General features: G+C 41.7%; 1 protein-coding gene across 6 annotated transcripts in view; it reads left to right on the top strand.

Moving 5' to 3' along the window:
• Positions 1-25,570, top strand: part of NAV3 (neuron navigator 3) — an 898,866-nt gene that overhangs the window by 865,794 nt on the left and 7,502 nt on the right. For all 6 annotated transcript variants that reach the window (XM_077265345.1, XM_077265346.1, XM_077265343.1 and 3 more), the window contains 7 exons: positions 717-885; positions 2,864-3,099; positions 4,730-4,881; positions 9,150-9,221; positions 9,440-9,636; positions 17,948-18,066; positions 18,543-18,743. In XM_077265345.1, the coding sequence (XP_077121460.1) occupies positions 717-885; positions 2,864-3,099; positions 4,730-4,881; positions 9,150-9,221; positions 9,440-9,636; positions 17,948-18,066; positions 18,543-18,743 (1,146 nt within the window). The remainder of the gene's footprint in view (positions 1-716; positions 886-2,863; positions 3,100-4,729; positions 4,882-9,149; positions 9,222-9,439; positions 9,637-17,947; positions 18,067-18,542; positions 18,744-25,570) is intronic.

Consider the following 25,570-nt stretch of genomic DNA (forward strand, 5'->3'; position numbering starts at 1 on the left):
CCGTTTTTAGTCTCTTTAGTACACTTTCCAGCCCTATATAAGAGAGAGAGAGACTAATGTGTCAAACGCTAATAAGCAATTCTGTAAATTGTAACTTGATATATTTGGACAGCACATTTACAACAAAAAATGTCACAAATTGTGCAAAATGCTGTATATAAACTCAATGATAAATGTCCCACTCCATGTCATACGTGTAAAACATACCTGCATGAGTCATTTCTAGAGTTGAGTGAATTTTTTCGGGTCCCCCCTTATTCGGAAAGCTATAGCGCCTGCCGAATAAGCTGCAGAGGGAACCCGGATACATAGAGCGCGCCGGCTGATCGACACCGCAGCTGCATATGTCACGGCTATGTCACAGTCACAACACATGCATAGAGAGCTCGATACACAGATTCTCCATGCATGTGCTGTGACAGTGACACAGCCGCGACACATGCAGCACTTGCCGAATAAGCAGGAACCCGAATAAATTCTCTCAACTCTAGTCATTACTACAAACTTATTTCATATTTCGTGTTTAAATTTAGTTGCACCAACAGCATACAATACCAATGGAAGCCATTAATGTACAGTATATTGGTTAAACTTCTTTTGCACATAAATAAAATTGGAGCTTATGTGGCCAGGATAGATTTATTTATTTTTTACTGTATTTAATTCTTGTATTTCTTTTCACCTCAAGTTCAACTCCATTCTATTTGGCTTTTTAGGAATATGTATACCGTGTGGATCCAACTTCCAATTTAGGCTTATCCTCAGACACCATCACCAGTTATAGTATTGGTGATGTAGTTAGATCAAATAACACAGAAGTGCCTGAAATGTTACCTTGTGGATATCTGGTTGGAGATAATAATATCATCACTGTGAACCTAAAAGGTAAATAATAGATATTTTTATTTATATTTATTTGGTCTATACATAAGTTTATTGTAATGAACTGTCAAATTATTTACCACTTATAACTTAGAAAAGTTGGATAGTGATGGTAGAGTTAATATTAGATTTTCCTTGCTGTAAATGGCATAAACCGACTGTAGATTTATACATCCAGATAGTTATCGCCATCTGAGTCATGCCTGAGAGAAGTTCAATGATCTGCCAAATTATCATCATTAGTATTTTTAGTTACATATATAACGATGCACAGCAATTTATAATTTGTAGATATAGAAGAGGCTCATAAACACGAGCCCTCACCATATGTCCATAGATTACGTGCACACAAAGGGTTATCTAGGAGAAAGCGCATCAAACTAGGCACCGTGCAAACAAAAGGCGGCAAAAAATGTTTCAGTATTAATACATTTTCTTCCAAAACTCTTTCATACTTTTCACAACCACTTCAGGAAATGCAAAACGTCTCAAAGGAACCTTTTGTGAAGCAGTTTTGAAGAGATTTTGGAGAGGTTTTTTTTTTCTTGTGAAGTGCAGCCTTTCGATTGGATATTGCCAAGTTTGGAAGATTTTCCATCCAGAATCAGCACTTACTTTCCTCCCATCAGTGACATGAACTTTTGTCCTATCAGGTGTTCTTAAAATCTCAAAGATGAAAAAATGTTCAAAATGCTAAACATATGAACAGCAAAGTGGTTTTACAACAGAAATGAATAGGGAGAGTCTTTCAACATTTTTTGAGCAATTTTTCAGGTGTTTTTGAGCAAAACCTTGCCACTTAGACATTACACATTGTGCAATCAATTCTGCAAGATGCATCTCCCCGACAGTATCAAATGATTGCTGGATTTTACAGAAACTTTATCGGACTTCTCGACAGTATCAGATAATTACTGGATTTTACAGAAAATGATGGTATCTTCATGAAGTCGCCTCATGAAAGACAAATCACAAATTATATGTAAACACAACCATCAAAATACCTCCTATACCTATAGGACTGTTTAAGTGGAGACATGGCTGTGTTTGTAGTTGGAGGTTAAACTTGGATCTGATCGTAAGTTAGAAGGAAATTAGTGAGAGATGCAATACCTTATGTCTGCAGGATTAGATTATACCAGGTTGTTTGCATTCTATAACACATTGGTATACACAGGAGATATAGACCCCCACAAAACAGGAGGGTGGCTGCAGACAAGACTTTTTAAAAATGTATTAAAGAGAACCTGGCAGAAGTTCTACACCCCCCAAAACTTTATATGACTGTGTAGCCCTTGAAAAGAATAAGCAAGTTCAAATTTGATGACTCTAAAGTGTTGCACCATCAGCGAGAAATCACGTTTTAAAGTTCTGTGTATTGTAGCAGGTGTTTCCTGCCATGTATTAGAGCCAATGAGTTGTCACTCAACCAGTGGAGAATAGTGTTAGGCAGGTAAGGGGATGTAAGTCATTCGTCATTCCCCAATGCATTTCCAGACACTTATACAGAACTTTAAAACATGATTTCTTACTGCTCATTTATTGGTTTGAGGTCATAAACAGATCAACTTTGACGAGGCACAAGTTTCTGACAGGACCCTTTTGAAAACAGTTGCTAAAGATAATCATGAGCTTTCTTTTTTTTATTGTAGAGGAAAAATGTAATAGACCTTACTCTACCAAAAAATATTTCACTGTTAATGTGAAATATTGCAGAAGGGTTCAATAGAGATAAGCAAGTGGAGCCCAGGAGGCCTGCTGTTCGCACTGCCCTGGTCTGGCTGCCATGGAGTACCATAGAGGAGAATGGGCCGAATTAGTCCGATTCTCATTGGAGTGTGTTCTGAAGTTATTTTTTTTTAAGACTGTGTGCTACACTACCCTGTAATGTGTTGATTAATGTGCATGCAGTATTTTACCTAAGAACATAACTTAATTTTAGAGAGTTGGATCCCAGTCAACTATGAATTTTCTTTCCTAGGTGTAGAAGATAACAGCTTGGACAGTTTGGTGTTTGATACCCTCATTCCTAAACCAATTACTCAGCGTTACATTAATTTATTGACTGAACATCGCAGAATTATATTATCCGGACCCAGTGGAACAGGAAAGACATATCTGGCTAACAAACTGGCAGAATATGTTGTAAATAAAAGTGGCAGAAAGAAAATTGAGGAAGCAGTTGCAACCTTTAATGTGGATCACAAATCAAGCAAAGTGAGTAAACAGAAACGGTTTTATGCATCCCTTCAAAGGTTCCAGAATAAGGAAAGTAGATCAGTTTTAAATAAACCATCACAATCAGCAATATGCTATCCAGCATACCATATTTTTTACTAAACCAATCTGTGCACAGAAATAAAAATAACTGTAGCAAGAGGGCAGTGTTTCCTACACTCCAGTCCTGATGTCCAACAAATCATGTTTTCAGGATATCATGCAATATATCATAGACTGAGACATGGAAGGTCAGGGTTTTTTTTTAGCTCCTTTCACTTGGTGGTTTTTCTGTGTAACGGCTATTTTTGCTGTGATGCTGTGCCTGTAGGGTGGTGTGACATGGAGTCATGGGGACCCAGCCTTGCAGCATGGGTGCTGTAGGTTACTAAGGTGCTCTGCCCGCTGTTTCACCATCAATACAAGGCGACTCTCCTTTAAGATCATTGACCCACAAAGAGGTTTCCATTTTCTTCTGGCTAGAATAATGTAACATGCTGCTGTGATCCGTCAAGAGCAATTTACAATTACACACTTGGGATGGTATTAGTATTGAGCATTCAGACTGCTGGCATTTTCATGCCACTAGCCTGAACTAAGAACTTCCCCATCCTGCTAGTAGGGACAGCTTTGAGAAGAGCAGGGGCAGTAAGGCTGGTTGGAATCAGCCAGTTTCAGAATAGAATGAAGCTTACAGCCATATACCCGGAGACTGCAGGGTGGCCGGATAACCTAGTTAACGAGCTGTCCATAATATCGAATTAAAAATCTCTCTGTTTTTGAGAACGAATAGGATTTTTAATAAGAGTTAAATTGCATATTCCCTTTAAAGAGAACCATTTATTCAATTCATTCTGCCTTAACTTATTCTCAGCTCCGATTTTAGATATTCTAGCTAAAGGAGTATCAGAAATTCTGTAGCATTTCAGACAAAAATATTGTGCAGCCAGGCTCGGATTCATGCTGTCCACAATTTTGGCAGCATGAATCACGTGACAGGTTCCATTTTAGCCATTCCTTATGGTGATCTCACAATATTCCCTCTAAAGTGTACCTCCTATTACAGAATCCATCATACATGACTCGCTCATCATATTTTCTATATTATACTCCATTTCTATAATACACATAAGCTATTACTTCCAACAAATAGAAGAATCTTCGCTGCCTGTTGCTACACTTACTGGGGGTTGATGGAAAACCCATCAAATTATTGATACTCTAAGAGCCGCCACTAATGCATTTAGTAATAAATCCTGCTATTTAATGTAGACACATCCCGATGTAATGTAATCTAAGTGTTCACATTCTCATGCCTATATGGAAATGCGACAGTTATTGTTTCCTTGTAACCTAGCTACTTGAAGAAGGTTTTCGAGTGGATTTCTAACTACGACATAAGCATAGGTCTGTCTGCTGATCAGGATATGAGGCGGCCTCTCTGCTCTCCTGCATGTTTAGGTCATTACTGCTTTTAGTAGGAAGTTTTCAGTCTATAACAATGTATCAGGGAATATCATAATGCAGTTCCTTTGAACATATATCTGTGGATATTTTATGTTTGTAATGATACAATAATTAATAAACATTTTATCTTTGTTATCTTTTTTCTCTTTATTTTATTTTTAAGGAGTTGCGTCAGTATCTAGCCAATCTTGCAGATCAGTGCAATGCCGATAATGATACTGACCCCCCACTAGTGATAATCTTGGACAATCTCCATCATATAGGATCTCTTAGTGATATATTCAATGGATTCCTAAACTGCAAATACAGTAAATGGTAATAACTTTGTTAATGAAACGATTTCCTCATTGCTATCTTTTCTTTTATATTTGATTAACACATTGTTAAAATGTATGTGTGAAAAAAGTTCATGTATCTTCACCCCAATCCATTAAGGTGTTTATGCCAAAATTGCTTGAAAAGCTGCAAAATTTTAGTTCAACTTGAAACTGCAGCAAAATTTTGCAACTTTTGGCGCTTTTACGTCATACTTGGCCAGCTCCACCAAAATGGGAGGGACGGGAGCGTGGCCTAGACCCCCAGTCTAATTCTTCAAAATTCACGCCTCTTCTGTGACATTTAAGGGGTTTCCACTACTCAGACAACCCTTTCTCAATGAAAGAAGAAAATGGTAACAAGTGCACCTGTTCATCAAACATCCTTTCCTGCCTCCACTTTTCCCTCTATCATACAGTTGCGGTTTTAAACATGTTTCAATAAAAGTACTTGGTCTTAATTGGAGCTAGAAATTACCATTTTCTTCTTTCATTGGATTTATTCATCAAGTCAGGATGAATTTCCGTGCTCTGCACTCCAAGATACCGCACAAGGTGAGCTGTCATTCACTTTCCTTTACTAACCCTTTTTCAATCCCAATGTTTTTCCCGAGTAAAATAATAACACTTATCCTAACAGCCATTTCTGGTGTTATTCCAGTGATGTCGGCACTGGCTCTCCAGGGGCTTGCGTGACATTGTTATGCCACGCAATCCCTGCAGCCATTCATTGCTGGCTTGACTCTTCTCTTCTACTGATGTACTTCTCATTCGGAGGAAGTGAGATCTGCATCGGTTCTCTCACTTCCTTCAGATGTCTTGATTTGTCCAAAGGAGTGTGAAGCTGAAATGCTGATGCCACAGGAAGTGAGAATAAGTGTTATTATTTTACTGGGAGGGGGAGGAAATAGCGGTTAAGAAGGTGTCTACCAAATAGTAGACAAACCCCTTCATTTCACCAAAAATGTGTTCCATTATCTGACTGGAGTAATATTTCTTACGGTGGCTATAAGGCTACTTTCACACTAGCGTCGTACTCGGCCCGTCGCAGAGCGTCGGGCCGACGTACCGACGCTAGCGTTGTATACGCCGCACAACGGGGGCAGCGGATGCATTTTTCCAGCGCATCCGCCGCCCCATTGTGAGGAGCGGGGAGGTGGGGGCGGAGTTCCGGCTGCGCATGCGCGGTCGGAAATGGCGGTCCGTCAGCCGCACAAAACGTTACATGTAACGATTTTTGCACCCGACGGTCCGCCACAACACAGCACAACCGTCGCACGACGGTTGCGACGTGTGGCAATGCGTCGCAAATGAGTCGCTAATGTTAGTCAATGGTGAAAAAACGCATCCTGCAAGCACTTTTGCAGGATGCGTTTTTTCACCAAAACGACGTATTGCGACGTATTGCAAAAAACGCTAGTGTGAAAGTAGCCTAAGAGGCACACACCAATTGTAAGGTGTGACAAATTCATTAAGAGACCTCTGAATTAGTTTGCCATGCCTTACTTTGAGCGGTTCTGATCATTAAACTTGGGGCTATTGTGTTTCCTCCCAAAAATATTCCAAGAATATATCTGGTATTGAAACTTAGCCACATTTAACTGAAGGCTGGTTTACCAACAGATCCTAGAACCACAGTTGTATGATAGAGAAAAATAAGGGAAGAAAAAAGGTAGAAAAGCAAAAATGAACTGCATGTATGGAAGACTCTGCATTGTAATGAATGATCAGTTCTTAATAGCCCAATTGCTGATTTTCTTCCAGTAACAATTTGTCATACTATCTCCCATATTGGTTTCTCTGTAGTGTGAGTATGATAGATACCACTAATTATATACGATGAGACTACTTATGTTGGTTACTGTATTGCTGAGCTTAATATTTTGTGATTTTCATCTTCTAAATATTGTTTTCATTTGCCATCTACCGTAGAATCCATTTATGTCAAGATGATTGTTTATGAGAGTTTTTCTTTACTTGTTCAGCTTTAGAAATAAAAAATGGCTCTAGAGTACATGAACATGTATATCTTTTATCAAACACAAGTCCTACCTGTCCGTATGTTTATTCTACACAACAAGTCGCATTATTCTTAAATAAAAGCTGTATATTGTCATGTTATTTCATGTTTCCTCTCATAAGTGCTCCTGAAATGTAGCAGGTATATTGGAGATCTTCTGCATGTCTAAGGGTACTGTCTCACAGTGGCACTTTGGTCGCTACGACAGCACGATCCGTGACGTTCCAGCGATATAGTTACGATCTCGCTGTGTCTGACACGCTACTGCGATCAGGGACCCCGCTGAGAATCGTACGTCGTAGCAGATCGTTTGAAACTTTCTTTCGTCGTCAAGTGTCCCGCTGTGGCGGCATGATCGCATCGTGTAACAAAGGTTGTATACGATGTGCGCACAGTAACCAACGGCTTCTACATCGCAAATACGTCATGAAATTATCGCTTCAGCGCCGCGTATTGCAAAGTGTGACCGCAGTCTACGATGCTGGAGCGATAATGGAGCGATGCCGGAGCGTCACGGATCGTGCCGTCGTAGCGACCAAAGTGCCACTGTGTGACGGTACCCTAAGGATATATAAGTGAGCTGCTGAACAAAATGTTTTATAGTGTAATATCAGCTCTTGAAAATGACAGGGGCAGAGCAGGACAAGTGGACAAATTGATAAATAAAAATGTAAGATAGATAGGTAGATAGATAGATAGATAGATAGATAGATAGATAGATAGATAGATAGATAGACACACATAAAAGTGTAAGAAAGCTGCAGAGTAAGAGAACCCTCTCCTGGAATGTCTCGCAAATCCTGTCCCTTTATTGACACCTTTAGTTGTATGTCCTTTTTACGGGATCTCCTAAATGAAACTGTTTCTGACCAAATTTGTACAGGTTTATTTTACACCTCTAGTTTTCTTTGTACAGTGTGAGGTCAATGGAAAATGAATGTTTGGTTACGGTTTCCCGTGGAAAAATTAGCTGTTTGCCATAGTTCCCAGGAGAAGGCAGATGATTGCTCCTCTGTGTGGATCTTGTAAAGAGTTGTCTAGCCATGCAAAAATTAAAATTGCTTACAATTTTGTAAAATAGCAAAAGATGACATACTAACTTTACCTATCCCCTGCTGCTCTTGTTTGGATAATTCTGGACCTCTGCTGGTCTCCGTTTTTCCTGCTCTAGTTGTGATGTCTCAACACTGTACAGATCACTGCTATGGCTAGTAATTGGCTGCAATGATCACATGTTGATTTTGAGACAGGAGAGAGCTTCAGCTTATCATTAATGCTGTGTGTGAATTGGGGTATTAACTAGTGATGAGCGAATATACTCGTTACTCAAGATTTCTCAAGCATGCTCGGGGGTCCTCCGAGTATTTTTTAGTGCTCGGAGATTTAGTTTTTCTTGCCGCAGCTGGATGATTTACATCTGTTAGCCAGCATAAGTACATGTGGGGGTTGCCTGGTTGATAGGGAATCCCCACATGTACTTATGCTGGCTAACAGATGTAAATCATCCAGCTGCGGCAAGAAAAACTAAATCTCCGAGCACGAAAAAATACTCGGAGGACCCCCGAGCATGCTTGAGAAATCTCGAGTAACGAGTATATTCGCTCATCACTAGTATTAACTACATATTTTAATAGCTAAACCAGCTCCCTTCCCTGTGATGGTCTTTCATGGAAAGAGAAGGGGGGCTGGCTAGATTCTGAAATTTACAGTCAGCCAGCCCCTTAACAGATACCAGCCTTAGGCTACTTTCACACTAGCGTCGGGCACTGCACGTCGCAATGCGTCGTTGTGGAGAAAAAACGCATCCTGCAAAGTTGATCGTAGGATGCGTTTTTTCTCCATAGACTTTTATTAGCGACGCTTTGCGACGCAGTGCCACACATCGCAACCGTCGTGCGACGGTTGCGTCGTGCTTTGGCGCACCACCGGCACAAGAAAAGTTACATGTAATTTTTTTTGTGCGTCTAGTCCGCCATTTTCGACCGCTCCTCCCCGGACCTTGCAATGGGGCAGCGGAAGTGTCTAAGACTGCTTCCGCTGCCCACGTCGGGCATTTTTTTCACAGTATGCGTCGGAACGTTGGGCCAACGCAGCGCGACGGCCCCGTACCGACGCTAGTGTGAAAGCAGCCTTAATTGATGTAAAATTGTATTGAATAGTATTCAAGCTTATTCATTCTGTATTTTTCATATGTGTAAACTCATGCTTAGCCTATTTATTAACGATCCTTGTTTTGTTTTGTTTTCCAGCCCATACATTATTGGAACAATGAACCAAAGTATTATATCATCTCCAAATTTAGAATTACACCACAATTTCAGGTAATTTGTTTGTGTAAAATATGATAATATTTGTAAAGAATATTTTTGAAACTACTTTATCATGTAATTAATGAAATTACCCATTTGTTGTTAAGAAAGAGCATGGAATGCTTTTAGAAAATTATGATTCAAATATTAATTCTAGGAATATGCAACTAGTGATATTGAGTTTGTTGTTTGGTCAAGTTTCATATATAAATCAGATTCTCTTTTTTTAGGTGGGTTCTATGTGCTAACCACATGGATCCAGTTAAAGGTTTTCTTGGAAGATACTTGAGAAGGAAGCTTATTGAAATAGAAATAGAAAAAAATGTAAGGAACAACGATCTCATAAAGATAATTGAATGGATTCCTAAGGCATGGCACCATCTCAACAGCTTCCTGGAGACACACAGTTCTTCAGATGTCACAATTGGTAATACACCTCCCTGAAGATTTACGCAAAGCCCAGTACATTGCATTTAATATATGTTGTTTAATGATTAGTTATATGCAGCAAGAAAACCTTAGAAAATGAGACATACATGAACAAACATGCCATTTTGTCCAGTCTTGATCTCACTGTTTTATAATGGGACAAGTAAGACAAGATTGTGTGTATATATATATCATGTAAAGATACTATCATTAGGAGGAAAAGTCTGAATAATATTGCATTTATACACTCACCATTTACTTGGATACCAAGTTAATTTTTACTGAAATTCTTTACAACCTTAAAAGAGACGGTTAAAGACAAGGTTACTTATTGGCGCAATGTTAAAAATAAATTATTATACAGGTTTAAATTTAACAGAGTTTTTGCTACCTTAAATGCTAGTGTTCGGAATCCTGTGACATCATTAAACCGTTATTTCAAAACTATTAAGTTGTCCCTCTTCTATAAGATGGTTGATTGCTCACTGATCACTGAGGTCCTGACCTCTGTGGATCCAGAACCATGATTTTGGGATCACAGGGGGTCCCATAGGCTTTCCTATGGAAAGACGATAACTTGCCATTTGGGGGATAACGCTTTAAATGGAGCCTGCTGGCACACAATGACTTTTCAACCCAAGTGCAAGCACTCGATGCACCATTAGCATGACCAAACAGTTCAATGCACCTTCCCACCTACTTGTTTTCTCTCTACCTCCACTGCCCCTTTGATTGATAGCTCTTGCTTTATAACGCCAGAAAAGGGCTGAGATGGATGGAAAATAAGTAGGTGGGAAGGTGCACTAAAGTGTTTGGCCACACCAAGCGTGCACCAAGTGCCTGGTTTGTACAATCATTCTATGCTGACAGACTCTCCTTAATGTATTACAGTATGTCTATGGTGGCAAATTAAAAGGTGTCCTCATGGATGTCTAAGAGACCATTGCTGACTCTCTGCTATTAAAGAACCCCATTGCAGTGCTTTTGTCACAGTAGGTAGGGTCATGGGCTCCTCCCTCCGTGAAACCTAGATGCAGTGGTCAGTAGAGACCATGGTCTTTAAAGGGTTAAATGACTAGGATTGGAGTAATCTCTGATCTTGGCTATTAGAGTAGAATGTTAGCTGTAGAATACACCTAGCACACCCAAGTGATGGTTCAGGTTCTCCTCCTGTGCCCTCATCATCTCTGCACTGTAATCGGTTTGGTGTTTGCATTAACTACTTTTCTGCTGCAATATAATAGTACATCAGAGTGTGAGAATGGGATAAACGGCCTTTTTTGCTTTCTTATACTATAGATTTTTCTTCAGTTCTGTTATTCTAACACTTTCCATAATTTTATATCTGCTCATCTTATATGCAATTGATTATCATGCTTGTTGTGCTATATAATAATGCCATTACCGTATTTTCCTTCTCATTAAGCTCTCCGTACAAGGCGCAGATTTCATATACATTTCATTAGACACGTCCGCATTAAAAACGTTGCAGCAATTTACTTTATTTTTTAATAAGTCAGTCTTCATTTTGTCTTAGGAGCTCCGTGTACTTTGCTTCCTGTTTCTTATCCCTTTGTCTTATCTGTCCTTATCTGTTCAACCACCTTACAATCCAATCTGAAACACTGGAACTTGTTCAATCTTTTATGTCAGACACATGGAAGGTTGCTGAAATCTAGATAAGCTGCATCTACTGCTCCACACTGATCTATTACCTTAATCGTCCAGTCAAAAAAATCAATTTCAAGGTTTGAGTAATATGATCTCCCCTCGCTGCAAGTCACTGGACTTTGGATTTTAAACAATTCTTTCTTTCAAGTGTTTTTTATTGTGTTTACACTTCTGAAAACAAGGTCACTGACTTGTAGCTTTCTGCCATGTATTATCCTCAGATTATACTGTGAGGGTCACATCGGCACACATTTTCAAGAGTAAAAGCAAAGTTTAACTCAGTTACTTATTCTTAGCTATGAAGGAATTTTCTCCATCTGTCAACTTAATGAGATACTATCATCAGAAAAAGACCTATTGTTTAAAACAGGGTTTGGGCTTACATGTGCAGTATTTCTGAAAAAAACTTGTGTGTTTTTTTTCATATCATAATCTTTATAAACAAAAATAAGCACAATTGGCAATTTTACAATTTTAAGTCATTAGGGCCATTTTAGACTCATACTTACCAGGAAGAGTTTTCAGCAGGCTCCTTATCAGCACCGGCAGAATTGTAGAGGCAGTGGACACCTCTGTAACACAGCTGATAACACAGGATAAACCTTTCACAATAGGAAATGTCACACTTGACCCCACTTCACCCTTCCTTCATAATGACCTTTGTACAGGCTTATTAGATACTTCAATACAAAATATTGGGTCAGAGTTTGTTCATTAAGGCTATTGTACTATTGTATTGTAGATTTCTATTTTTTTTATACGGATTGTGATGTGAAAAAAAAAAATGCCCCCAAAAATTAATTTAACAGAAATACCTAATTTAAGAAATGTAGTTATTTTCTGATTAAAATATTTATATAATATTAATATACTGGTAATACTTATATTTAAAAGTAGGGGTGGGCTTTAAACATAGTAGTTGGTAAAAGAAAATTATCCCCTTGATTTCCGCCACACAAAAAAAGAACAATGTATTTATACTTGAGTGGGTCTCTTCTGCTTCTGGGGTCGATAGTATCTACTATGGTTATGCCCATGCTCAAAACCATGCTTCATGTGTCCAAAGTGGGTCTGTTGTATAGTAGACAATTCTGTGGGTTATCTTTTTTACAGTGTGGTTAAGATTTTCCAGGCAGGTAGCTGCTAACTACCTGCCTGTACTGTTGGGCACCAATCTCTGCTGCCTCGGAGAGGTCATGGACTTCTGTAGTCTGTGATTCTGCTGCATTATTTTATCTCACAACAACAGAGCAGATCTTCCTCTCCCAGTTTAGTCTGTCAAAAGGACGTCACTGTTAACATCATGCTGATTGACTGCTGGCTCCCTGCAGTTAGGCAGCAGGTAGCTTGCTCTCAATTAGCATAACATCACCATAGACACCCCGTCAACAGAAACCAGTGGAAAACAAGAAGCTACTCTGTCGATGTGACATCACCAGAAGCTGAACAGTCAAAAGCAGGAGTTGTCCGTGACCACTCTGAGCCAGCAGAAATTGGCGCCATGCAGAACAGGCAGGTAGCTAGCAACTACCTGCTTATTATTTCATAGCCCAATAACAAAAAATAACCAAAGTCTCGGATAACTTCTTTAATCATTTAGACCTTTATGTAAATTGTAATGGACAAGTCCTAAGGTATAATTATGACAATTATAACTGTTAAAACTATAGCTATAATATGACCCAATATGCTGTTATTGGGTTACAATTATATTCAAATCAATACGATTTTAGCGAGAAATAAATTTTGGTTTTCACAAAGATTATTGCTTCAGTGTTTTCGGATCCTTTGCTCAAATGTTTCTATGCTTACTGAACTGCAATTTTAAGTGTTTATTTATGTTACTCATTTATATAGCACCATTAATTTCACAGTGCTTTACATACATAATCATTATTAGATTCCCTATCAGTGTGGGAGGAAACTGGAGTACCTGAAGGAAATCCGCGCAAACACGGGGAGAACATACAAACTCCTTGCAGATGTTGTCCTTGGTGGAATTTGAAGCTAAGACCACAGCGCTGTCAAAAATTATTTCATGTTTTGTCCCATATTTTTCAAGACTTCTGCACAGAGGCGTAGCTAGGGTTTCAGCTTAGGGGGGGCGAAACATCTGAGTGGGCCCCTAACCAGTTAAGGCTACTTTCACACTAGCGTCGGTACGGGGCCGTCGCACTGTGTCGGCCCGACGTACCGACACATACTGTGCAAGCGCCGCACAACGGGGGCAGCGGATGCTGTTTTTCCACGCATCCGCTGCCCCATTGTGAGGTGCCGGGTGGTGGGGGCGGAGTTCTGGCCAAGCATGCGCGGTCGGAAATGGCGGACCGTCGGCACAAAAAAAGTTACATGTAACGTTTTTTGCTGCCGGCGGTCCGCCACACCACGACGCAACCGTCGCACGACGCAACGTGTGTGCATACGTCGCAATGCGTCGCCAATGTAAATCTATGGGGAAAAAACGCATCCTGCAGATAACTTTGCAGGATGCGTTTTTCGCCAAAATGACGCATTACGACGTATGCAAAAAAACGCTAGTGTGAAAGTAGCCTAACCCTGATTACAGTTACGGTTGTGCACTCTAATTGTGAATATAGTGGAAACTCAGAATATGACTGCTCTGTTATTGAAAATAAATCAAAAACGAACATTGATTTTACCGCCATATTGTGACGATATGCAACTTTGATGGTCGCAATACTCTGAGTGCCCCTATAACAATACAGTAATGCTTAAGTGCCCACTTTACATTTAATAATGTCCCCTAAGTTCCCTCATGTACTGCTCCATTATACACAGTATGGTGAGCTCAAAGCTTCCATATACACAGTATGGTGAGCTCAAAGCTTCCATATACACAGTATAAGGCCCCCACAGCTCCCCTATACACAGTATGATGATTCTATAACTCCCCGATACACCGTATGATGTTCTCACTGCTCCCCTTTGCACAGTATAATGCTGACAGAGCTCCACTATAGAAAGTATAATGCCCCCCCAGAGCTCCCCTATATAAAGTGCAATGGGCCAACAGCTCCCATATGCACAATATGCCTTCACAGTTCCCTATACACAGTATGGTGGGTCCATAGCTCCCTTATAAACAGTATGATGGGCCTGCAGCTTCCGTCAAACAGTATGATGTCCCTCACCGTTCCCCTTTACACAGTATGATGGGGCCACAGCTTCCTTATACACAGTATGATGGGCCCACAGCTCCCTTATCACAGTATGATGGGCCCGCAGCTTCCTTATACACAGTATGATGGGCCCGCAGCTCCCTTATACACAGTATGATGGTCCTGCAGCTCCCTTATACACGGTATGATGGGCCCGCAGCTCCCTTATACAGTATGATTGGCCCACAGCTCCCTTATACAGTATGATGGGCCCACAGCTCCCTTATCACAGTATGATGGGCCCGCAGCTTCCTTATACACAGTATGATGGGCCTGCAGCTCCCTTATACACAGTATGATGGGCCCGCAGCTCCCTTATACACAGTATGATGGGCCCGCAGCTCCCTTATACACAGTATGATGGGCCCGCAGCTCCCTTATCACAGTATGGTGGGCCCGCAGCTTCCTTATACACAGTATGATGAGCCCGCAGCTCCCTTATACAGTATGATGGGCCCACAGCTCCCTTATATAGTATGATGGGCCCACAACTCCCTTATCACAGTATGATGGGCCCGCAGCTTCCTTATACACAGTATGATGAGCCGGCAGCTCCCTTATACACAGTATGATGGGCCCGCAGCTCCCTTATACACAGTATGATGGGCCCGCAGCTCCCTTATACACAGTATGATGGGCCCGCAGCTCCCTTATACACAGTATGATTGGCCCGCAGCTCCCTTATCACAGTATGATGGGCCCGCAGCTAACGTATACACAGTATGATGAGCCCGCAGCTCCCTTATACACAGTATGATGGGCCCGCAGCTCCCTTATACACAGTATGATGGGCCCGCAGCTCCCTTATACACAGTATGATGGGCCCGCAGCTCCCTTATACACAGTATGATGGGCCCGCAGCTCCCTTATACACATTATAATGGGCCCACAGCTCCCTTATACACAGTATGATGGGCCCACAGCTTCCTTATACACAGTATGATGGTCCCACAGCTCCCTTATACACAGTATGATGGGCCCACAGCTCCGTCATGATTTGGCAGTCTGCAGTCACATAAAGTGACTGCAGACATTTATTCCAAGCCTTTATCAACTTTATAGTAATAAATTGCTTATTATTAAATTATTAAAGTACCACTCTAGCAGGGTTTTCTTTCACCGCTGGAGTAGTGTTTTAAGTGCAAGTCCCCTGCCCCAGTCATTTACTCATCCCTCGGCGTATTCACTATTTTGCGGCACTGCTGCAGTCCCACGGCTCAAACTTGTGAGCGCAGCTTCTTACTTACCAGAAGTTAGAAGCTATGTCACAAGCGCTCAATGTAAGACTATGAGGCTATGTGCACACGTTGCAGATTCGTGTGCGGATTTTTCCACACCGTTTTTGCAAAATCCACAGGTAAAATGTGCTGCGTTTTACATGCAGATTTACTGCAGATTTCCTGCGTTTTTTTGTGAGGATTTCGCCTGCATTTTTACACCTGTGGATTCCTATACAGGAGCAGGTGTAAAACGCTGCTGAATCCGCATAAAGAATTGACATGCTGCGGAAAATACAATGCAGCGTTTCCGCGCGGTATTTTCCACACCATGGGCACTGTGGATTTGATTTTCTATAGGTTTACATGTTACACCGTATGGAAAACTGCTGTGAATCTGCAGCGGCCAAACCGCACCGTGTGCACATAGCCTGAGAGTGAGAAAGAGGCCAGAACGAGGTTCCCACAGACTCACATTGATTAGTGACCTCTGCGCTGCTCCATGAAACACTGGAGCCGTGGACAGGTCACAAACTGCAGGAGACGGAGCCGAGCGGAGACAAAAACAGATGAAAACGCCAGAAGAGGAGTATCAGACAGGGGGTAGGGGACGTGGATATTCAGCACCGCTCCAGCAATGAAATAAAAAATAATGCTGGAGTGGTGCTGTAAATGTGGTGCAGCTCCTGGTTACTGTATGCGGGCTTCGTATACTAATACTCATAAAGACCCAGGTGGTACGTATCAAAGGCCCCCTAACCCCCCCCATCTCCAGCCTCCCCAGACAGCAAATATTACATGTGATGGATCACATATAATATCATAACAAAACATTATAATATTCAGCCCCCAGTGACCTGCCCCTCCTCCCCCACTTCAGCCCCAATGCCCCCATCATCTCACATCCACCCCCTCAGTACCCTGTCCCACCTCACCCACCTTCAGCCCCCACAACACCCCCATGGTCTTACATTCACCCCCCAGTGCCCTGTCTCCCCTCCCCCACAACACCCCCATTGTCTCACATCCACCCCCTCAGTACCCTGTCCCCCCTCACCCACTTTCAGGGCCCACAATACCCCAATGGTCTCACATTCACCTCACAGTGACATACCTGAATTTAATAAACCTAATAAGTTCCATCCCCAGCACTTACTGATAAAGTTTGCACTGCAGGCAGGACCAGGAAGTGTCTAGGTGAAATGCAAGGTGTGGGCACTAGGACCCAGCGTGCCTGAGCCAATCCCAGCGTGCACAGAGTGAAGAAAACTGCAGTCGGGGAAAAGCTTCATGATCTCAGGTCAGACGGGCGAAACCATTCACTGCAGGAGGGAGACTCTGCAGCCGCCACTGTGCTAATAGCCAGCGTGCAGAGTCTCTGTCAGATAGGAGCAGACATTATACTGCTCTGCTCCTATGCGGTGTTCTGCCTCGTCACAGAAGTGGCCCTGGCTCCCGGTGGGCCCCTTCATGTGACAGGGCCCGGGGCGATGGCCCCCTCTGCCCCCCCAGTAGCTACGCTACTGCTTCTGCATATTGTCTGGCTTGATGAATATTATCTACTGGACCAAATCCTGACTGATGGCAACCTATTCTTGTCTAATCTGTACTTGGAATGTATCACAATTTCCGTGTTTTAGTTTGTCCAACTAGTTTTTGCGAATTGAACACAGGTTCTCAATGAGATGTGGGGTTTTCCTAGCCCAGGGCCAAAAACATCAATGTTTTACTCACTGAGCCACTTGGTTATCACTTTTGCCTTGTAAGATTATGCTTATTCATGTTGGAAAAGCATTGTTCCAAACCTATTTGTTACTGAATCATAAGAAGAAATTGCTTAGAGCCCATTCTTTATTTATGGCAGTGTTCTTAGACAAAATTGTGAGTGATTCCATTCCCTTGAATGAAAAGTACCCACATGTGAATTGTCTCATGCACTACTGATGGCATGATACAGGTCTCATGGTTGAGCCACCTTATCTTCTCCCGACCACAATTTGATCAGATATTACAAACAGTATGAAAGTGGCTTCATCACAACATATAAGTCTGCGGGAAGTATAGTGATTGTACTGCAGAGTACTGGAGTAAAGTTATTTTATCTGATGTAACCCCCTTCACACTGTTTGGGACATCTAGACACAGGGCTTGGCATATTTTATTTAGCATATTCTTACTAAACTAAAGTACCAAAAATTTAAAATCACCTTTTAAAATTATTCAATACTTGTTTGTTTTACAGGTCCTCGCCTTTTCCTTTCCTGCCCAATGGATGTGGATGGGTCCAAAATATGGTATACAGACCTTTGGAATTACTCTGTCATACCATATCTCCTAGAAGCAGTGAGAGAAGGACTACAGGTATAAAGTCAAGTTGCAAAAGTTACAGTGAATTTAGTTAACTATGTTCTTAAATATACCTTTAGATTGGTGGGGATGCTGGTCCTGAAAACACTACCGACCACTCAACCCAATCCGTGATGGTCTCAGGATCCAGACTCTCACTGATCTACGAGATGTTTAAGAGACCACAGAATATAAAAAATGTCATAATTATGACCATTTCACACTATGCAATAATTGCAGACTATACAGATGATTCCTTCCTTGCCTTTGCATGTTTTTCATGAGAAATTGAAGTTATTAATCAAATTCAAGCAAAGGTAAGGGTGAGTACATTTCTGCAATGTTGATATCAATAGTATCACTGTATAAATGTAATTTTTTTTAATTAACAAATTAATTTAGCGCACATTAGTTACAAACTGAAAAATGTTGACAAATATTTCATTGCTTACTATAAGAACCTATGATTTACATGTGCATTGCGTTTACAGATGTATGGCAAGCGAACCCCTTGGGAAGACCCAGTAAAGTGGATAACAGACACGTTTCCTTGGAATTCTTGCTCATCTCAGCATGAATGTCCTGCCTTACTTCAGTTACGGCCGGAAGATGTAGGGTATGATGGGTATGTCATCAAAGAGGGAACAGCCTCCAAACATGTGCCAGAGAGTGACAAAGACGGAGATCCACTGGTAGGTTGCATGAAGGCATCAAACTAAATTCTTTTAAATGACATTTTTTTTTTTTTTTTACAAAAATTGGTATTGTGACTAAAAAATAATGAATGAGGAAAATTGAATTGAAAAAAATATAATATAGAATATTTCATAGAAAATCTTTCTACGTTTTTGATTTTTTTCTGAACTGAATGCTGAATAAGAGGTGATATTGATTGGTAACTGTGTCCAAACTGGTAAGTTACCGTTATTTATCCAAAAATCTTTCTGTTAGGATAGCAATAACTTTAAACCAGTTTGATGTTTCCAGCCACAAAATGGAACTAGCAAGCACTTGGCGCAGCAATATGGAAACTATACCAGAACATCAAAAACAAAGAAGCCTTATCATATGAAGATGAGGAACTTTAAGTTTTATTTTATTTTTTTCACAGTAGTTCCAATGGGTTGCACTCCATGGAGAAATGGAGTCATTAAAAATCACATCTATAGTATAATGAATAAAATCCATTTTTAAACAGGTTGTGCAATATTTACATTTTTTGTTTGGTAGAAGACTTTACCAAACTAAAGAGGTTACCTCATGAATGACTTTTAGACCAAAACTTGACAAAAGTACACTCCCTGACCGAAGTTATGTCGCTTATCCATGTTATGTAAATAAAAGCTTATAACCGGACGTTAAATTGATCCATTGGTTGTATAAATTAGAACAGGCTATAAACAGGATTATTCTCCTTCTGGCAGATGACGATATAGTTCCCTCCTACTTTCCTTAAGGAGTTGTCTTCAGAGTATCAGTCTCCTTTCCTCTTTGACACCTGAGAATATAATCCCTTCGTAATTTTCTGCAGAAGTCTGCTCAGTATTACTACTATGCTACTGCGGATACTTAGCTCCGTGGCCTGCTTTGTCGGGGAAGAAGCCATTTGTATTGCCTCTCTGAGGGTGACTATGCAGTGGCCTGGCTGTGGAGGAAGTCTGATCATGAGTCCCCATGCAATCAGCTGGCACATTGCTGTGTAGCTTGAACTTCAGGTTATGCTGTATTGTGTAAGAAAATGTCCGATCTGTTCACTAATGGCAGCATTTCATTTTATCACTATATGACTTCTGAATTCAATAACGTAAAGCTTAAATGAATGCACTTTAGGATCAGATCAGTTCCATGCTGTATAGTAGGTATTTTACCAGTTACTCTGGGAAATAACAGCTGAGGGACAGCAGATGGCAGTGCTGGATATTTCTTTCTAATGATGCATTTTGAATATGTTCTTTACCACAAGTGCATTGTTTTCCTCAATAAATTGGGCAGTCTTCTAAAAAAAAAAAAAAAAAAATCTGAACGACATCATGTAGCATGTTCCACCAAGAATTCCTCTCTAATTAAAATGATAGTTTTATTCCAGATGCCGGGCTCTGATTGTATTATCATTGTTCATGGGAATGGTTTTATCTCCTTCAATAGAAAAAAAATACCCATGCAGTTCCTTTGTAGGGATAATGCATTATCAACAGTCACATGGGTGTCCTAGATATGAATCTAGAACAGCCAGCATGCGATCAGAGCAGGCTTTGATTATTCTTTATAAATTCAGTGCACTGTGTATTGGAATCCTATGGAAGACTCGTGTGAAAGTTTGACAGGTTCCATAGGGCATAATACTTTACATGGCTGAATGACATTGACAAATGCACAACCACATCCCCCCCCCTCACCTAATATTAACATTTAATCACATATACTTAAAACATAAAGACACATTGTTTAAAATTAAATCAATTTAATTCCCTGTGACTCATGCCATATGCATTGATCTACAATGTCTGCACTGCTCAGAATCATGATTGAAAATGTCTTTTTATTGTATGCCGCCTTCCTTTTGGTCATATGTCTCATTGAAAATCTTCCAGCTGCTTTCTCAAGAAATTGCTGCATAGATATTTAGCACTGTATGCATTTGAAATCCAAACAATTGATTAAGAGACATCATAAACTTCTCTTTCTGTTCTCTTGACTGAAAAATACAGAATCCGAACCTCCTGAGATGTGACAAGATACTGGATCAGTCCAAGTACTCACTACAAAATTCAGTGTAGTACATCAGGGTCCCCAATCTGTGCGTAGTGAGCCACATGTGTCCCGTGGGCCCATGTGTGGCTCACCATTGTCACCAGGTGTAGAAAACACCTATGAAAACATCATGGTACAAGTGTGTCACGTCCTTCTGGGAGATCTGGGGTTACGCAATCTTTACATACTGTGATTCGCAGGTCTTCCATTTAGCCTGTGTGTTTTGTTCCTCATATTAAATGGACTTTGTTGCTTTGGGCGTTGAAGAGGTTAATGACTCTTTGTGTGCTGGTTAGTGACATGCAGCTCCATCTTATAGCTGCTCCTGACCTGCTTGTTTTCTCTTTCTACATAAAACTTGGCCAGACCTTCTCATCTCTGCCTGTGGAAGTTTTGCTTCCTGGCTTGATGGAGTTGGTGTGCTGAAGTTGGAGTTCATAGTTGCTGCTGGAGATTGTTGTCTGCTGTTTTTGCACGTATGCTGTCTCCATTATCCTATTCCCATTTGGTTTGTACATTCCTATCCTTCCCTTTATTCCTCTCTGCTCTTGGTGTTTTTGTATGTAAGTTGCTTTTGGTTATCCCTGTTTGTCTTAGCTGTATATACACTAACATATTTGTCCCATGCCTCCTTGGGGAGGGGGAGGAGACAGCTTAGGACAATAACAGGAGCATAGTAAGGCTGGAGACTCGGGCCTCTCTACCTTTAAGAGTACCCACAGGACAGAGATAGTTAGGGTCCCAGTACCAGGGAAAGTTTGATGCCCCCATTTTCTTACTGAAGACCATCATAGCGTGACACATCATCTCCAGATGGTGACTTTTGTGAGAAGCCCAGAATAGAAGAGAAGATCTGGCATTGGTATAGGATGATTGTGTCAGCAAGAGAGGTCCTTGAAGCTGGATACAGTAGTGTGGTGCTTGATTTAAGGATACCAAATGATGGTAAGGTTGTCACACTTGGATCTAAGTATCCTGCCTATAAGGGAGAGGGCACAAGGTCTCAGTATTCTTTCTGTGAGGAAGCTTTGCCTGTTATCTTACCTGTCATGAGGGACTCTAGGTGTCACTACAGTTGGGGGAAAGGTTGCTGGATACGGGTCACGACCATCTCGCAGAGCTGCGTGTTTCCCTCAATGTAAAAAAGATTGGTGACCACTGCTCTTCATATTAGACTCAGTTCATCATTTGCAGGTTTTTTTTGCTAATCCGCTTTTTCTTTTTTCTTTTCATCCTGTATTTGATTATGTTTTTTTTTCACCAAATTCATCTACATGGCACAAATGGGTCATGAGTTTTGTGCAGAAATCAAAAATGTTCTTTATTTTTTTTCTTTTAACCTTATTTTGCAGCTTCATCTTTGCTAAAAAAATCACATATTACTGGAATATGTCTCAAAATGTAAGCAAAAATATAAGAAATACATAAAATCACACATAAAGGAAAAGGATTTGCTTTTGAAACTTTTTAAAAAGTTGCAGTTGATGAATGAGCTTAAAATCATTTTGAAAGGCCAAAAACCAGCAAAATGAAATACTATAACTCGCATGAAAGGAGGAACTGAACATGGACAAAACAGAATTCATCATCTTTCCTACATCTCACCCTACCCCTCCACCAGACCTATCCATCAATGTCAATGGCTGCTCACTTTCCCCAGTCCCACACGCCCTGTGATCCTCGACTCTGCCCTCTCTTTCAAGCCACAGATCCAAGCCCTTGCCTCCTGCCGCCTCAAACTCAAAAACATTTCCCGGATCCGCGCATTGCTTGACCACGACACCGCAAAAACACTAGTGCATGCCCTTATCATCTCCCGCCTCGACTACTGCAACCTCCTACTCTCTGGACTCCCCTCTAGCACTCTGGCACCACTCCAATCCATCCTACACTCTGCTGCCCGACTAATCTACCTGTCTCCCCGCTATTCCTCAGCCTCTCCCCTATGCCAAGCCCCTCACTGGCTTCCTATCGCCAAGAGACTCCAGTTCAAAACCCTCACAATGACCTACAAAGCCATCCGCAACCTATCTCCTCCATACATCTTTGACATGATCTCCCGGTACCTACCAACACGCAACCTCCGATCCTCTCAAGACCTCCTTCTCTACTCCCCTCTCATCTCTTCTTCCCACAACCGCATCCAAGACTTCTCCCGTACTTCCCCCATACTCTGGAACTCTCTACCCCAACACATCAGACTCTCGCCTACGATAGAAACATTCAAAAAGAACCTGAAGACTCACCTCTTCCAACAAGCCTACAGCCTGAAGTGATCCTGAACCTACTGAACTGCCGCACAACCAGCTCTACCCTCTAGTGTATCATCACCCATCCCCTGCAGACTGTGAGCCCTCGCGGGCAGGGTCCTCCCTCCTTATGTACCCCTGTGCCTTGTTTTTTGCTTATGTTTAATGTATTTGTCTATATTTGCCCTGTATTTCACATGTAATGCGCCATGGAATAAATGGCGCTATAAAAATGTATAATAATAATAATAACTGAACAATACTTACCCTCATGTGAGACCATCTATCATTAGATCTATACACTAATGGGGAAATACTTCCCAATATCTACCACTGTAGTTAAAGCCCCCAGCAGTTTACAATCACACTGCTTGAGGAGGTATTACGTTGATATATACCAGCAATACATCAAATCAGGACATCAGTAACTGTTGTGGACTCTGTATTTTTAATGAGCACAATTTTTTCATTATTATTATAATGAATAATTAAAAGTTATATTTTATTGTCTAAGGATCTTTAGTTAGGGTCTGTTTGCCATTCGGCAATTTGGTAATTATTGACTACGGCATTTAACATGTTAACAGCCACTAGTGGATCGTGATTGCGCTTGTGCCTCTTAGGGGCACAAGTCAGCTGATTTCATGTATTGGAAAACATGCGGGTTCATCGGCGGAGCCCGCATGGAGTGCAGGGACATGACCTATTATTATTATTATTTATTTATATAGCACCATTAATTCCATGGTACTGTACATGAGAAAGGTGTTACAAACAGAGTTACAGATATCATTTACAGTAAACACGTTTACAGTGACAGACTGGTACAGAGGGGAGAGAGGACCCTGTCCTTGCAGACTTACATTCTATGGGATAGTGGAGAAGAGACAGAAGGTCAGAGGTGCTGCAGCTCTGGCGGTGGTGAGGCTGATGCTCTGGCGATGGCGAGGCGGCAGAATGGTTATTGCAGGCTGTAGGCTTTCTTGAAGAGATGGGTTTTCAGGTTCCGTCTGAAAGATCCGAGGGTGGTGGATAGTCGGACGCGTTGAGGCATGGAATTCCAGAGGATGGGGGATATTCGGGAGAAATCTTGGAGGCGGTTGTGTGATGAACGAATAAGTGTGGAGGAGAGTAGGAGGTCTTGGGAGGATTGGAGATTACGTGAGGGAAGGTATTGGGAGATTAGTTCAGAGATATAGGGAGGGGACAGGTTGTGGATGGCTTTGTAGATCAGTGTTAGTAGTTTGAACTGGATTCGTTGGGGAATTGGGAGCCAGTGGAGAAATTTGCAGAGGGGAGAAGCAGGGGAGTAGCGAGGAGAGAGGTGGATTAGCCGGGCAGCAGCGTTGAGGACAGACTGGAGTGGTGCAAGAGAGTTAGCGGGGAGGCCACAGAGGAGGGTGTTGCAGTATTCGAGGCGAGAGATGATGAGGGCATGCACAAGAGTTTTGGTAGATTGTGGGCTGATAAAGGGACGGATTCTGGCAATATTTTTGAGTTGGAGGCGACAGGAGGTGGCAAGAGTTTGGACGTGCGGTTTGAAGGACAGGGCAGAGTCTAGAGTTACCCCGAGGCAGTGGATTTCAGGTGCGGGAGAGAGCGTGATGCTGTTTACCATAATAGATAGGTCAGGTAGAGGGGATATGTGAGATGGGGGAAAGATGATGAGTTCGGTTTTGTCTACATTGAGTTTTAGGAAGCGAGAGGTGAAGAAGGAGGATATGGCTGACAGACACTTCGGGATTCTGGACAGCAGAGAGGTGACATCTGGGCCAGAGAGGTAGATCTGAGTGTCGTCCGCATCCAGGTGGTACTGGAAACCATGGGACTTTATGAGTTGTCCTAGGCCAAGGGTATAGATGGAAAGAAGTAGGGGCCCTAGGACAGAGCCTTAAGGGACTCCAACAGAGAGAGGGCGGGATGAGGAGGTGGTGTGGGAGTGGGAAACACTAAATGTGCGGTCGGAAAGGTATGAGGCAATCCAGGACAGGGCAAGGTCCTTGATGCCAAGGGAAGAAAGAATCTGTAGCAGTAGGCAGTGATCGACTGTATCGAAAGCAGAGGACAGGTCAAGAAGGAGGAGGATGGAGAACTGTCTGTTAGCTTTGGCTGTGACTGACCAAAATTACTAATGACTTAGAGCAGTTTCGGTGGAGTGGTGGGGGCAGAAGCCAGATTGGAGGTTGTCAAGGAGAGAGTTAGATGAGAGGTGGGAGGAAATTTGAGCATGGACATGCTGCTCAAGGAGTTTCGAAGCAAACAGGAGCAGTGATATGGGGCGGTAGCTGGGCATAGCAGTTGGGTCAAGGTTAGTTTTTTTGAGGATGGGTGTGATGGTGGCATGTTTGAAGGCAGAGGGGAAGGTACCAGAAGATAGCGATAGGTTGAAGAGATGGGTTAGGGCTGGAATGAGCATGTTAGTGAGGTTGGGGAGCAGGTGGTGGGATGGGGTCAAGTGCACAGGTGGTGAGGTGCGATTTGGAAAAGAGGCGAGTAAGCTCTCCTTCAGTGATGTTGGA

The sequence above is a fragment of the Ranitomeya variabilis genome, chromosome 5 (genome assembly GCF_051348905.1).
Source record: "Ranitomeya variabilis isolate aRanVar5 chromosome 5, aRanVar5.hap1, whole genome shotgun sequence".
Taxonomy (NCBI): Eukaryota; Metazoa; Chordata; class Amphibia; order Anura; family Dendrobatidae; genus Ranitomeya; species Ranitomeya variabilis.